At 46.7% G+C, this 14,850-nt stretch overlaps 2 protein-coding genes across 2 annotated transcripts; one reads left to right on the forward strand and one right to left on the reverse strand.

Annotated features, from left to right (window-relative positions):
• The first annotated feature begins 3,809 nt into the window (after window positions 1–3,809).
• Window positions 3,810–7,252, forward strand: LOC133915952 (phospholipase A1 PLIP1, chloroplastic-like). The gene is made up of 2 exons (XM_062359377.1): window positions 3,810–4,743; window positions 5,570–7,252. The coding sequence occupies exons 1-2, from the start codon at window positions 4,126–4,128 to the stop codon at window positions 6,938–6,940; spliced, it is 1,989 nt and encodes a 662-aa protein (XP_062215361.1). The 5' UTR covers window positions 3,810–4,125; the 3' UTR covers window positions 6,941–7,252.
• A 228-nt stretch (window positions 7,253–7,480) lies between these two features.
• On the reverse strand, window positions 7,481–14,529 carry LOC133915949 (ATP-dependent zinc metalloprotease FTSH 9, chloroplastic/mitochondrial). Its single transcript, XM_062359363.1, has 17 exons — window positions 13,897–14,529; window positions 13,203–13,356; window positions 12,663–12,755; window positions 12,451–12,539; window positions 11,854–11,977; window positions 11,546–11,665; window positions 11,350–11,400; window positions 10,947–11,008; window positions 10,589–10,646; window positions 9,987–10,112; window positions 9,815–9,895; window positions 9,564–9,693; window positions 9,165–9,313; window positions 8,756–9,037; window positions 8,590–8,679; window positions 8,237–8,290; window positions 7,481–8,127 (listed from the first exon to the last, which is right to left on the reverse strand). The coding sequence occupies exons 1-17, from the start codon at window positions 14,400–14,402 to the stop codon at window positions 7,987–7,989; spliced, it is 2,310 nt and encodes a 769-aa protein (XP_062215347.1). The 5' UTR covers window positions 14,403–14,529; the 3' UTR covers window positions 7,481–7,986.
• Between the last annotated feature and the right edge of the window lie 321 nt (window positions 14,530–14,850).

The following is a 14,850-nucleotide window of genomic DNA, read 5'->3' on the forward strand; positions in this document are numbered from 1 at the left end:
CCAATGGTGCCAGGCGTGCTCCACCGCCCGTTAGCAAGCGGCGCCACGCGGCAGTGCTGCATCGTATCACAGTCGTGCCGACTGCCGAATGGCAAGCGAACCAAGTGCCAAGTGGTTCGCGCGAGGCGGCGGCGGCGGCGGCGGCGCTGGGAGCAAGCGCGCGAGCGGCATGCAGCGCACCACCTGCCGGGCTACGCCTCTGCCGCTAGCTGCGTGCTCCCTGCATGCAGCCCTTCGCCACCGTAGCGCCACATGCATGCGCGCGCGCTAGACGCCACCGCTCCCCATCTCGCGCACCAAAAAGCTGCTCGAAACTGGAAAGGCGAGCCCGCGCGCACGTCGGTAGCTGCCTACGCGCAGCTGGTTGCACAAAGGGTCAAGGGAGCAGAGCTAACAGAGCAGTAGGGTGCGAAGTGAAGTACTACTAACTAATTCAGCGGCGACGACACGAAGTGAATGCATGCAGAAGAGGACACTCACTGTTGCTCGGCTGCCGCTGCTCCTCGCAGCGTCCATCGTCATCGATCATACTACACGGCCTGCCCGCCTTTATGGCCCATCATTCATGCTTCCTCTTGCTGTCATTCATTCATTTACACCAGCTGCCTGCGCCTAGGGTTGGTTAATTGATGCTTGTACATGGACGGCATCTGCGCTCTCTGGAGGCATGCATGCACCTGGGCAGCTACCCAACCAAGAGTCGAAGGCATTCAACTGCGGATATGATGCACGATGATCTATATGTATGCTCACACATGTGCCATTTACAAGGAAAATACCAGTGCAGTACTTAGTACCAGCTACTTCTTCTAATGGTAAACGTAGGTCGTTTTAGCCTCATCAACTATTCTTTAAATATAAGTTATTCTCGAATTTCTATTTATTTTTTTCTCTTTTGTTCCCTTCTTACTCTTATTTAATAAATATTACCACTCTCACAAATAAATGCGTTATTTTTTTCAATACAGAATAAATAAAAGGCAACAAAATTATTTGATCTACTTTCTTAATCTCTGTATATAAGTCTAAAATGACCTATATTTACAATCAGAGGAAGTAGTTAGTAGTACTCCGGCCGTAAGCAGTAGTATAGTGATGGATTCAGGACCAAATTTTAGTGGCCTTAACTTTTTTTTTCTTTTTCCTCTTTTATTTTTTACTCTCCTCTTTCCTCCTCTCTTTTTTTTCTTTTATCCTTTTCTCTTCGTCTTCCTTTTATACCAAAAATTATATGAGGGGCTCTCAAGTGTTTCCGGGTAAGAGCTCTATAGGGAGGGAAACACCACAGTGGATACGTAGTCCTCATGAGCTGGCTGTGCCTCTAAATTAATTAGGAATAATTTGCTAGGTATTATCGTGAAAATCATAAAAGTTGAAAAATATTATAGTGGAAAATACCTGGACCTATATATCATCCTCACAACCGATGTTATTTTTCAATATAAATACTTTTATGATTATATTCACCTAATTTTTCCAATTAATTAATACTTGACCTAATTAAATATAATCCTAGTAGCAAGGAACATGCAAAGTCCTTGACCTTAACCTTCAAATTAAGGTCCTATTTATTTCAGCTGTAGATTGTGAAAAATAGCTTATAGATTATGGATTGTAAGAAGCTGGATTGTAAAAGCTAGATTGTGGATTGTTACAATCTGGTGAAAGGCAGATTGCTGGATTGTTATAATCTGTGTGTTGGGTTGTAACAATTCAGCTTTTCTAACTAGCTGTTTGTTTCAGCTTTTAGATTATGATCAGAATCCAGTTTTTACAATCTAGCTGTGTTTCAACTTTTAGATTTTAATTATAATCTAATTTTTATAATCTGAAACAAACAGAGGTTAAGTACTCATGCATAGCTCTGGGGGAGATGACAGCAAGGCGATTAGAGCGATAGGTAGATCGAGACGGGCCAACCAAGCTAGCTTTTGGCAGCAGCAGCAGAGAAAAACATGGCAGACCATGCTCCTTCGCAGCATCTCGATATAAAAATGGAGGCGCACGATCGATCTGAGAGGACCATGAGGATTATTATAATTTAAGCCACCGGTCAGCAAGACAACATTGCTCCTAACTAGCTAGTACTAGTAGTTCAGTACTCACGAGGACACCCCGTTATTTTAACTCACTAAACGCTGTTAATTAATTACTTCCCGTCTGAAAATATTTTTTTAATAAAAAAATTTATTAACTCTTATAGTTACAACAAAATAATATAAACACATAAAAGTTCTTATACGATCGCTAGTTACAATGCTTCCGGCGTTGGCGTAGACGCAGGGTGATGCGTCTCCTTTCTTGTACGTTGTGTCCTCCGACGCCCTTAATTTTTCTCTTCTCCCTGCCTCGCTATCATTTGCACTTGCATCTCGTTGTCTTAAGAAATCAATCACTTTTAATCTGTTCAGCTCAGATGGGCTCCTGCTGTTTAAACGGTTGCCCGGAAGAAAAAACAAATCGGCCTGGAGTTTGGTAGTGGTAACAAACACGATGGAGCCAAAAAAGTACGGAGTTAGGAGTAACTATCCACGAATTTTTATATGAAGTCGCACGTATTTTTATCCAAGTTTGCAGCTAGAGGAATTTGTTAGAGCCGCTGTTTATGGTAGCGCGCTTGAGATATGCCATCGTTGCGTCGTACAGCTAAAACAAAGCAAACTAAATTGTAGTACAAAAAGTTTACCAGTACGCTTAAATTTTCTGCGTTGAAACGTATGCAGCAGCCTAATTGGAGAGCCGAATCTATTGCGTATGTGGGGAAAGGGGAGACTGGCCTGTTTGGTAGAGCGTTTTTTAATTTAAATTCTCTGTAGAGAATAATTATTTATAAAAAATGATTATGTTTTAAAGTAATTTTTTAAATAAAGTATATGAAACAAGTATTCTGTGCAGAAGTGAATCAGAAGAATCTGTTTTTTCAGCTCTAACTTCTAATTTATTTTAGAGAATCGCTCCTACGAATTTTATAAAAAACTAAAATTTTAAAACTACTATTTAGCAAAGCTTTTCTAATTTTAACTAGAAAACTAATATAAAAACTCTGCTAAATAGATATAAAACTATTTTCGGAGAACTCGTAGTTAGGCGCTGGGAAAACAACACCAAACATATGGCACGTCCGTCCGGGGACCAGGGACGCCGAAACCGAGAGCATATGCTTCGCCTCGCTTTCGTCCCTGGCAGTGGCGGAGACCCCGATGCCGGACGACGCTTGCGATTTCCCCCCTGCCCGGCTCGCAGCCGCCCGCGCGCGACCCTGCCCACCTGCAGCGCTTACTTTTACTATTCGCTACCTATTATTCCCGGAAATACCCCTCCAGTTTCATCCAGCTTACTTACACGCGTCAGTGCTTGATCTCTTCGTCTCGCAGCCCTGTCGGTATCTATACAAGAGCTGGAGGCTCCGATCATCGCTATTTTGACATGGATCATCGTGAATAAGGACATCATATTGTCTCAGAAAAATGGTGAGATATAGTAAGGCACGGGTTGAAAGATTGGTGCGATCAGAATCTACGGCCCACTTATACCTGTAGTGAGAAAAAAATTCTATAAAACCTGGGTGAGAAAAATCCCTACGAGATTTACGTCCATACCATTTATCCTCGATTCAATAATATGTGCGTACACGTTTCTCTATTAGGACATGCCAGGGTTTGAATTTTCTTCAACTATAATGGCGCCAGGAAATGCGCTGAGGTCATTCACCAGAGTCTCGAGCTCGGTGCCACGAGATGCCCCGAGGTCAGCACGGTCATTTACCTACTCATCAGTCCTCACGCTGCCGTGGCGTCTCGGACATGTTTTTTCCCTCGCACCCTCCCTTCCCTCGGTTTCCAATTCCACCTCCGCGCGTATCGCGGCCGACCTTCCTGAACTGCTTGCTATTAAAAAGCCGCATCGCCATTTGCAGAATCCCCCCGTGCTCTCTCTCGGACGCACGGGCTGACCAAGCAAACCCGTCAATAGTCGCCAACAAGAAACTAACCAACGCCAACCATCTCTCCACCGCCGCGCGCCGCGGCGGCAGGTGCCCAATTTACCTCACCTGTCTGTCTGCCGCCAAGATCCAGGAGCTAGCACGGTCAGGAGAGCCTCGCCGGCGGCTGCTAAGTAGGTGCCATGGTGGCGAGCGTCGCTGCCGCTTGCGCGGCGACGACGGCGGCGGCGGGGCGGCGGGGGTGCAGGAGGGAGCCGGCGAGGATGCACGCTGGCATCCGGCGGTCGCACTCCGAGCCGCACCTCCGCTGCTCCCGCCGCGGCGGGGCCACCGGCGCCGCGCTCACCACCAGCCGGTCCATCGGCGTGTTCCCGTTCCAGTTCGGCGCCGCGCCGCTTCGTCCGCCGCCGCTCCCCGATGGCGGTGGCGATGGGTCCCGCCTCCTCACCGTAGCAGATGAGCCGTCCCCCGAGCCTGAACCCGAGCCGGAAATGCCCTCCGTCCGGAGGCCCGAGGCGCACTGGCTCGACCGGCTCCTCGAGCTCCGGTCCCGCTTCCACGACCCGACCAAGCGCGACGTCCTCGAGGACGACGACGACGACGACGACGTCTACCATCTCGACGACGAGGACGGCGGCTGCGGCGTGAGCTACGAGGAGGAGGAGGCGGCGGCGGAGGATGCCAGGTGGGACCGGGAGTCCTTCGGCAAGCTGCTGGCGCGGGCCCCGCTCGGCGAGGCGCGTCTGTTCGCGCAGCTGGCCTTCCTCTGCAACATGGCTTACGTCATCCCCGAGATCAAGGTGAGCGAGCACACCATGTTCTAACATAAAATGACAATATCCTAGCCGTCCGATCGGGCCCCTACGGCCGAGGTCGGTTGATCTGACCGCTTGGGCTGCTCGCCTACAGGCTGGACCTGCAGGTGCCTGGGCCCACGTCCACTTGGCACTGGATTTTCTTTTTAATTTTCGGAAGAATTTTGTGGGGCTAGCTCGAATTAACAATTTCTAGGTATGGAGTAATCGGCTTTAATGGTTGCCAGATTTTCTTTAGGTAGGACCGTAGTAGCGACCGGGCTTTAATTCGCCTAGCACGCAGCTGATTAGCTCCAAAAGGTGGTCTCCGATCTGTCCATGCACACACGTATTAGGTGCAACACCCACCAAGAACAACTTGCGCCGGCCTCTTATTCCTTGTAATTATTCTCGATTATTTTCGTGGCTGTTTAGCTGTTAGGTTTGTGACTTAGTTTCCGTGTAGTTTTCTAGAATTAAGAAGAAGAAAATCTGCACGTAGTTTTCTGGTGATTTTCCCCGGTGGTTGGCTCTTGAAAGTTCCGTATACCGGCAAATCGCGTATGTTTGTCGTTCAAAAAAAGTTATGATTATGATGTGATGGTACCAAGCTTTTCGGTTTTAATTTTGGATATTTCAACAATTTTGGTACCACTGCATCTAACTGATCCTCGATCAATCGTCAATGCTCATTATTTTGAGTGAAATTTTGATTAGCTGAAAATTTGTTAGTTACAGTATCCTGAATGTGAATGGAGCAGAAAAGTAACAGATATGCAATGCGAGTAGTTGTATCTGAAGAAGATGGATTGTTTTCTTGCTGGGATTTCAGGTTGAGGAGCTGAAGAAGCACTACGGATTGCGATTCGTGACGTCGTCGCTGGAGAAGAAGGCCGAGGCCGGCGCCGTGAGCGCCAAGCTGGACGTGGACTCTACCCGGCCGCGCACCGCGCCGGCGTACGAGGTGGCCTCCGGGCCGCAGCCGCGTCGGCCGATCCGGTCGCACCTGGCCTACGAGGTGGCCGCGTCGGCCGCGTCCTATGTCCGCGCGCGCGCGCGAGGCCTGCTCTCGTTCGGCGCCGGCGGGCAGCAGCGCAGGCTGTACAACTCCGGGGTGGCCGCGTACATGGCCGCGTCGACAGTGACCGCCGTGGTGGCCGCGGAGGACGAAGCGCGGCAGGAGGCCGCGCGCGACCTGCGGTCGCCGCTGTTGTCGCCGTGCGAGTGGTTCGTGTGCGACGAGGCGGACGCGCGCACCCGGTGCTTCGTGATCCAGGGCTCCGACTCGCTGGCGTCGTGGCAGGCCAACCTCTTGTTCGAGCCCACCGAGTTCGAGGGAACGGGCGTGCTGGTGCACCGCGGCATCTACGAGGCGGCGAAGGGCATCTACGAGCAGGTGATGCCGGAGATCGAGGCGCACGTGGCGGCGCACGGCGCCGGGGAGTCGCGGCTGCGATTCACGGGCCACTCGCTCGGCGGCAGCCTCGCGGTGCTGGTCAGCTTGATGCTGCTGGCGCGCGGGGTGGTGAAGCCGGGTGCGCTGCACCCCGTGGTCACGTTCGGCGCGCCCGCCGTGTTCTGCGGCGGGCACCGCGTGCTGGAGGCGCTCGGCGTCGGTGAGGGACACGTCCGGTCTGTGGCCATGCACCGCGACATCGTGCCGAGGGCCTTCTCGTGCCGCTACCCGGGCCACGCCATCGCGCTGCTCAAGCGCCTCAACGGCGTGCTCCGCACCCACCCGTGCCTCAACAACCAGAAGGTGCTGTACAAGCCGATTGGCGCGACGTACATCCTGCAGCCGGACAGCAGCGCGTCGCCGCGGCACCCGTTCCTGCCGGAGGGCGCGGCGCTGTTCCGGCTGGACCCGGACGACGGCGGCCGCGACGCGGACCGCCCGCCGAGGGCCCTGGTGGCCAGCGCGCTGCGCGCGTTCCTCAATTCGCCGCACCCGCTCGAGACGCTGAGCGACCTCTCGGCCTACGGCACCGGGGGCACCATCCTCCGGGACCACGAGTCCAGCAACTACTTCAGGGCGCTCAGCGCGCTCGCCAGGGCGCCGCCGCGGCGCCGGAAGCACCCGGAGATCGTCTGGCAGCTGCCCGGCGTCGAACGGCTGCAGCAGTACTGGTGGCCCGGGATCGCGGGCACCGTCATGCCGGAGCCGGTGGCCGTCAGGAACAAGGAGTTGGTCTCCGAGGCATAGAGATTCTAAGCCGGTTTGCAGCTTTGCACTGCTTTGCTCGGTTGAGCAGTGTACGTTCTTTGGTTTCTTCTGTACAAGGTACATAGAAAGGTACAGTTTCTTCTTTGTTGTAGGTTCGTGTGTAAATTGTAAGCATGGTATAGGAGCATCTGGTTGGGTATCCTGGTGGCCGGCAAAGATCCGCAGGCTGCTTAGTAAAAGACATTTTTTTTGTCATGGATTTATGTGGTGGAATGAACTCCGTTTGTAAATTTCTTGTTGCAATGGAAATGAAACTTTGGAATAGAACTTTGAGCAAGAGCATTATGGATTGCTGGGTTCATGTAACTCGTATTTCTCCCGAATCAAGCAAAGCGCCACCACGCTCGATCTCCACAAACAAGCCCCCGCTTACATCACCTCGATGGCAATGGCGTTCCCCCTCGTCCTCATGGGCAGCTCGATGGCAATGACATTCCCCCTCTGCCGCGTTCGTCCCCTCCCAGAGCCGACCCGTTTGAACCGCATCATTTCTGAGAACGAAAACCAAAACAAAGCATGGAACACACAAGCCATTCAAAGTCCATGTTAGCAATATGAATACACTGCAGGTGTACTGTTTCACCATAGAACCAACCGCTATATGTACGTTTTCCTTACAACAAATGTCAAGAAAAAGGTAATAAGAACATGGTAAAAACATGTCACCCTAACCAGGAACCTAGCATTCAGAATATGCAATGTTACACCTATATTTCTCTCCTAGCAAAATCAAAAGTATGGAGGGCTTTGCAACCCAAAGCTTGACGGACGCCATGGCAGGTCTTTCATCGCATCAATGATCCATAAGCACGCGCCACCCTTTGAAACACCACTCTTCTCATCTTCTGGTTCCTTGTCTGTTCGTCAAACGGTGCCGAGAAGAAAATGCACCATAGGTGTTGCACCCCATTTTACAGAAGGGGAGAACTGAAAGAACTTCCATGGTTTATCTAGGCGCCACTTAATGTACATGGATTTACATTTCACAGTTGGTGACTACTGTCGTGATGCAACAAAAGAATCTTTTAAGTGAGGGCAAATTCTTCATCTTGGAAGGAAAGCTGGGGTTCTTCTTGGTAGGAATGAACTACTTTGTTGATCTCATCTGCAGTAAGTGTTTCGCGCTCCAGTAGCGCATTTGCTAAAGCATGTAATTGCTTCTCATGCTGAAAACAAGTTGGAAAGATGAATCAGCATTAAGTGAACTACAAGATCAATCTGGCATTATGTGAAAGTGATCACTCGGGCAAAACTCATCATGGTTGAAAGACAAACCTTCTTAAGCAAACGCTTGACCCGCTCATAAGCTTCTCTTAGGAGCTTCACCACCTGCAAGGCCATCTAATCATTAAATACATGAGGAAACCGTAACCACTTCATTAAGGTTGGAATTGCAGCCAATCTCTTGACATTGATCACTAGGAAAATTAATAACGACTGCATAAGCAAATCAGACATTGATCACTAGCTTATACCATTTATATATCTGAGAACGAAAGGAGCGTACAACATGAGCTAGCATTTACCCAAAAAAAATGGAACAGACCTCCCTAATTTTTTTAGGCAAATGAAATAGTAAAACCAAAATGTTATCACTATATTTGAGAACAAGACCTATGGAAAAGTACCTCGGCATCTATCCTTGATTGCATCTCTACACTTGACCGTTCTTTCACATGCACAGGACCAATAGCATCACTCATCCCACAGTTTGATACCTATACAATCATAGTTAGTTAAGACACTTCAACACATCAAATAAGAAAATATTTTCCCAGCAGACCAAATAATCACCATGTACTGAGCAAGCTCTGTTGCAGTATGAAGATCATTTCTTGCCCCAGTTGTAACATTGTCTTCCCCAAAGATGAGCTCTTCAGCAACCCTTCCACCCATGCAAACATCAAGACGTGCCAGGAGTTGTTTCTTGCTAATAGAAGTCTCATCCTGTGAGGGGAGTTGCGTGACCATTCCAAGGGCAGACCCACGAGGAAGGATAGTTGCCTTGTGAATGGGGTGAGCACCCTGGGTGTTGAGTGCAACAATAGCATGCCCACTTTCATGGTAGGCAGTAAGCTAATGAATAGAAAAATAAAAGGTTACATGCTGGAATTCACAGTTTCTCCAATCTATAGATAAAAACTAATGTTAGAACTTTCTATTTTAATTGCCGAAAAAGAAAAGGTAACAAGAATAAACATGCCTTTCTCGACTCATCAGATATGAACATTGATTTTCTCTCAGTTCCCATGATAATACGATCTTTGGCAAACTCTAACTCTGCAGCGGTCAACCTGTCAGCCCCTTCAACCGCAGCCTTAATCGCTGCAATGTTTACCAGGTTTGCTAGATCTAACAGAAATATACCACAAAAAAAAAAAATCAGAACATCCGTGTAAAATCTAAGAATGTGTGGAATGTTGGACTTAAACTCAAAGAAATGTTACGACTTGGACTCATAAAATGATAAAGGAGAAGCAGGAAGATGTAGCTGATAATGAAAAGAATCACCCAATCCCTATATGAAATCCCCCATGGTGCCTATAATATGAAATATGAGGTACTGCCTCCCTAGAAATGAAACAAAAGAAAATGTGCGTACCGGCCCCATTAAAGCCAGGAGTACTACGGGCAATTGCATTGATATCTACATCATTGCCCACTGGCTTGTCTTGCAAGTAGAGCTCCAGGATCTCTTGGCGACCCCGCACATCTGGGCTTGGGACAACAATCTAGTAAAAGAAAGATCGACAAACTTAATCAATCTTACTTGTTGCACTAAACTCAACAAAACGTTTGAAATGATTGATACTCCTCTCCAAGATCAGGAAAACATTTGCTCAGGTGACTTACATGTCTATCAAATCTACCAGGTCTCGTGAGTGCTGGATCAAGAATGTCTGGCAAGTTTGTTGCAGCCATTACAATAATTCCCTGTAAAATAAAAAATCATTTGGAAGAAAATGTTAGATAATGTTCTGACAACAGTGCCCTGTTCGATTGCGTGATAGACTGATAATGTTACCTCATTTTGTTCAAACCCGTCCATCTCAACAAGGAGTTGATGCAATGTTTTCTTTGTGTGCCCTTCCCACTGTTTTCTAGTTGAACCCACGGCATCTATTTCATCAATGAAGACAATGCATGGTGCCTGTAAACAGAAAATTTGTCCTGTAACGAGAAAGCTTGTAAAAGCTTGCTAAAGCAACATTTCCCTCTCTTCAAGAATATATGACTCTTTGGACAAGATACAGTCACTGATATGTAACTTTGACCATCAGTTTTCATAGTAATATGCTAGTAAAAAACGAAAAAAAATTGTATTTCAATAGTACTTCTCATAATATATATAATGATATGATTTTCCATGTGACCAAACTAAATAGTTTTGCTTCCTTGCAAAAGAAACCAAAGAGTCATGGACTTTTTTTAGATGAGTCATCAACTTAATCTAAAACAATGTGACAACAAGAGATCTTCTACTGCAGACTAAAATTATATAGGGTAATCAAAGAAAGCGAGTAAATGCCAACACAGCAAGCTCTGATCGACAAATATAGACACGGAGAAAATGTTGAAGGAGCAAAGCTTAGAGAAATACAAGTTGAGATAAGAAGGGTAAATAACCTTTTTCTTTGCCGCTTGAAACAAAGACCTCACTCTCCGAGCACCAACACCAACAAACCTGAGAAGAGATGATGACGGTAAGTTATGGTTAAAAATGAAAAATTTGATAGTAGGCTACAAAATAAATGTTATCAGCACGGTGCCATTGAATTCCAGATGCTACAGACTTACATTTGTCATGAATGCTAAGGTATCATTTTAGTAGCATTTCAACAGTATTATAGAATGACTTCAAATTGCAGACATGTACCACAAGTTATTTTCTGACTCCAGTAACGCAAAATTGCAATTAGATACAACGAGGTTACAGAAGAACATAAGAAAATTAGGCTAGATAGCACCACACAAGAGATCTTACATTTCCTCAAATTCAGAACCTGCTCGGTAAAAGAATGGTACACCAGCTTCTCCAGCAATAGCCTAAAGCACAAAACCAGCTCCAGTAAGGTATGTTTATTCAAAGAAACAGCATTAGCATAAAAATACAGCATAACTACAGCCGGTTTCTCTATGTAGGCTAAAATGAGGAGTACATGTCATGGTCTTGGTTTATAATAACAGAGGAAAAGAAAGTTCCTTTGAAAGCAAAACAGCAAGAGATGACACTACTGTGTATGTGTAAACAAAAGCATGAGTGCGAAGTACAAGAAGTGAAATAGCGAAGTCTTGCTAATCAACTGTCTATCCGTGTGAGCTTCTTTCCTATAAGAGTAAAAAATGAGACACATCTAACAATTAATGAGCCCTCCCAACAAATTTACCTTTGCAAGTAGTGTCTTTCCAGTACCCGGAGCACCAGTCAATAGTATTCCCTGCAAAAGAAAGAATTTATTGAAGATCAAGATTTACAACAGTTCCATCGACCAATGAAAAACAAGACAGATATATCTAGAGCACTTAGCAGAGCAAGGTAACAACAGATAAAATGTTATTTGCAGGTTGGCATAGAGTGATTACCTTCGGTAGTTTTCCACCAAGGCGAGTAAACTTTGTAGGGTTTTTGAGATACTCAACTACCTCCTCAAGTTCCTTTTTTGCATCATCACAACCTTTGACATCTTTAAATGTCTTGACATTCTGTAACAAAATAGGAGGGACATTTGAATATATATTTGTTTTATGTACCGAGAAATCACATTATTATTAACAAACAACCACAATGAAGACGGTATAGTACAAAAGAAAAGGATAGGTTTATCTATTAATTTAAAATGCACCAAGATATTGTTCTCCTATAAAATATTTTATGAAATGTAATCTCATACCTTCTCTGGCATGATATCCTTATTCAACTCTTTTGGGGAATATGATGAACTAGAACCAACACCGGGTGCCCCAATTCCACCTAAGCTACCAATATACTTTTGAAGCGCAGCAGCACCCATCACCCTGGAACAAAATATAACATAGTGAACACCAAAAAAAGGCTTAAATTGTTCAAGATAAAACATTTGGCCCAAGTAATTAACAAATTCAAATATTTATTCATCGCATAGGGAATAAAAATTATTTCTCAATTCTCTACAGAAAATACACTAGGAGTTCCGAAACATCTCTCTGGTGGTATAAATTTTCGTAGGAAGAACCTATCATCATTAGAAGAATGTGTATGACAAAAAAAATTGTGCCTACCTTAAACCACAAGCGAGTGGGATGTCAAATTTTTGTTCAATTTACATTGCATCATAAAACTAAAAAATAGTCTCATCATGTGTCAATTCAAGTAAAATATGGCCCAGTTACTTGGCCATCCAACCAAGTATGAAGTGGAAAATAGAAGGTTGCATGAATATCATGGAGCAATAGTTAAGTATGAATTAACAAAACACTAGCTAATAAGAATAATGAAAGGTTGAACATACCACATTACCCCAACAGCGATTGTAAACAAGATAGTTGAGAAGATCTCTTGAGCAAACCGTGTTGATCTACCTGTAGCTTTGGGGTCAACCTAATGATGCAACAGAATCGATCAAAACATAATTAAGATCAGGGGATGAAAGCTGGCCTTAGCACATCAAAATGCGCGTGCATAATATACCAATAACATGATTTAAGGGTTTAGTAAACTTACCATTACAACATGTAATGGTTGCTTTTCTGACATTCCAGGGTTCATGAAAGGCTTGTCCTCATTCCCAGATATACGTTGCTTCAATTCTTGCAACTACTGACATAAATGCATATTACAGGAGTGAAGAAGTGGCTACAACATAGTGACTGATACTGTAGAAGTTTAACACAGAATGACAGAAACCATAGTGTGGAAGGAAATGATGATATTGAAAGTTAGAAGCTTTGAGCTTTTGCAAGCTGAGAGCAATGTTTATCTGTATGAAGAACCAAACAACTTTTACTTGAAAAGAGTGTCTCAAATCTCAACAAATGCATACTTCCTTGAATACCCCTAAAGACATGGATATAGATTAAACAATACAGTACTAGGACATGGACATGGACATGGACATTGTGTGCCACGGTAGATGGATTTGGAAGTTGGAATTTCAGTTAAGTTAGAAAACGTCGTAAATATTTTGTTCTCAAGCTATATTGACAGAGTAAAAATATGCACAAAACGTTCATCATACAATAAAGAGTTGCAAAAGAAACCTACCAGGGCTGGCAAACTTGCAGACCTCCCAGACTGTTCATCTGGAAGGTAATCAGCAATTGCATTGGTGAGAATAAGTGCCCGAAGGTACTCTGCAACCCCCCTGCTATCCACAGCATGGCTTCTTTGCTCAAACCTTTTAATGACATCTTCAGGGCTGCCATATTTTCAGTACACATAAAAAAATGGAAAATCAAATTGGAGAACCATGTCATTCTCTAGTTTCTAAGTACTGTAGAAGATTCCATACAATGTTCAGTTACAACAAAAAGAAGAGAAGAAAGCTGTTTCTCCCATTCTCAGTAATTTTCTGAACAGTATCAAAAGATGGCAGGCAAAAGGACTCCCCAGCATATACCAACAATACCACTACTAATAGTGATTGTGCAGATACAAGGACTCCAACTATAAGAGAAATCAGACGACTTAGATATAAATTTCATAACTTCCCTAATTTGTGCTTTTCTCCTGCCAATGATCCAACACTACGCATCATCAACCACTACTGCTCACATTGCTTCTAACTAATTTCCTCGGGGATATCAACATAAGGAGTGCCGAATCCACTCGATGTCACAAAAAGTTGGAATTCATATCCACAAATATCTCAAAAAACCGTCTAAACCAGCACACAGTCCACACGGTAACCAATCAATCAGAATCACATTCGCCCAATTCTCAAAGTATAGCAACACACCTGAACTTGTTGAGCTCGTGGAGAAGCGCGCTCTGCTTGGCTGCGTCGTTGGGGTTGGCGTCCGCCTCGTCGATCAGCCGCTGCAGTTGCCGGTCGGGCCGCCAGAAGGGCCACCAGCTCATCCAGTCCCCCGACACCACCCAGTTGACGAACCTCCTCATCGCGGCCACCACCGCGGCCGCGACAGCCACGGCCCACGCCCTAGCCTTCTCCACCAGGTCCTCCAGCTCCTCCTTCCCGCCCTTCGCCGCGGGCGCGGAAGCCATCGTGGCCTCCGGCTCGGCCGCCGCCGAAGCCGAGGAGGCAGCCGCGGGAGGCTCCGGGGCGGCGGGCTGCGGCGCGTCGGGTGCCAATGCGCGGAGGCAGAGCGGGGCACGGCGGTGCGGGGGCGCGCGGGGGAAGGATGCGGAGGCGGAGGCGGAGGCTGAGGGGAGTGGCAACCGGCGCCGCGGGGGCAGGGGCGAGGGGAGCGGGCGGAGGAGGAGGGAAGCCTGGAGCGCGCTCATGGCGGCGGAGGAGGGCGGCCGGCGCCGGCGCGGTGGGAGGCGCGTGACTTGGAGAGAGGAGTTCCCCTTTTTTTCCTTTTTACTCTGGTGGGTCTCGGTTTTAGTGGACGCGAGGAGCAGCCTTATCGCGAGGCGCGACCGCGCGAGCGCGGCCGCGGACGGTGGGAGGCGAGGCGACGGGGCGGCGTTGGTGGTCGGTAGGATTCACGCGGGCCGTTGGTTCGGGGAGGGCTGATGTGGACGGATGGCTCGGCTTCGAGGACGACTTACTGTAGTTAGGGATGTCGATGAAAACATGATCCTTGATTCTTCGCAGCAGGGAATTCTTCTATTAAGAGATGGAAAAGGAAGATTTCATTCTCGTAAACTCATACAAGAACAGGATGAGAATACGGTCTCGTTCTGGCTTACCGTTATATCTCCGATATGATATATATATATGTTGTTT

This window comes from Phragmites australis, chromosome 1 (genome assembly GCF_958298935.1).
Source record: "Phragmites australis chromosome 1, lpPhrAust1.1, whole genome shotgun sequence".
Taxonomy (NCBI): Eukaryota; Viridiplantae; Streptophyta; class Magnoliopsida; order Poales; family Poaceae; genus Phragmites; species Phragmites australis.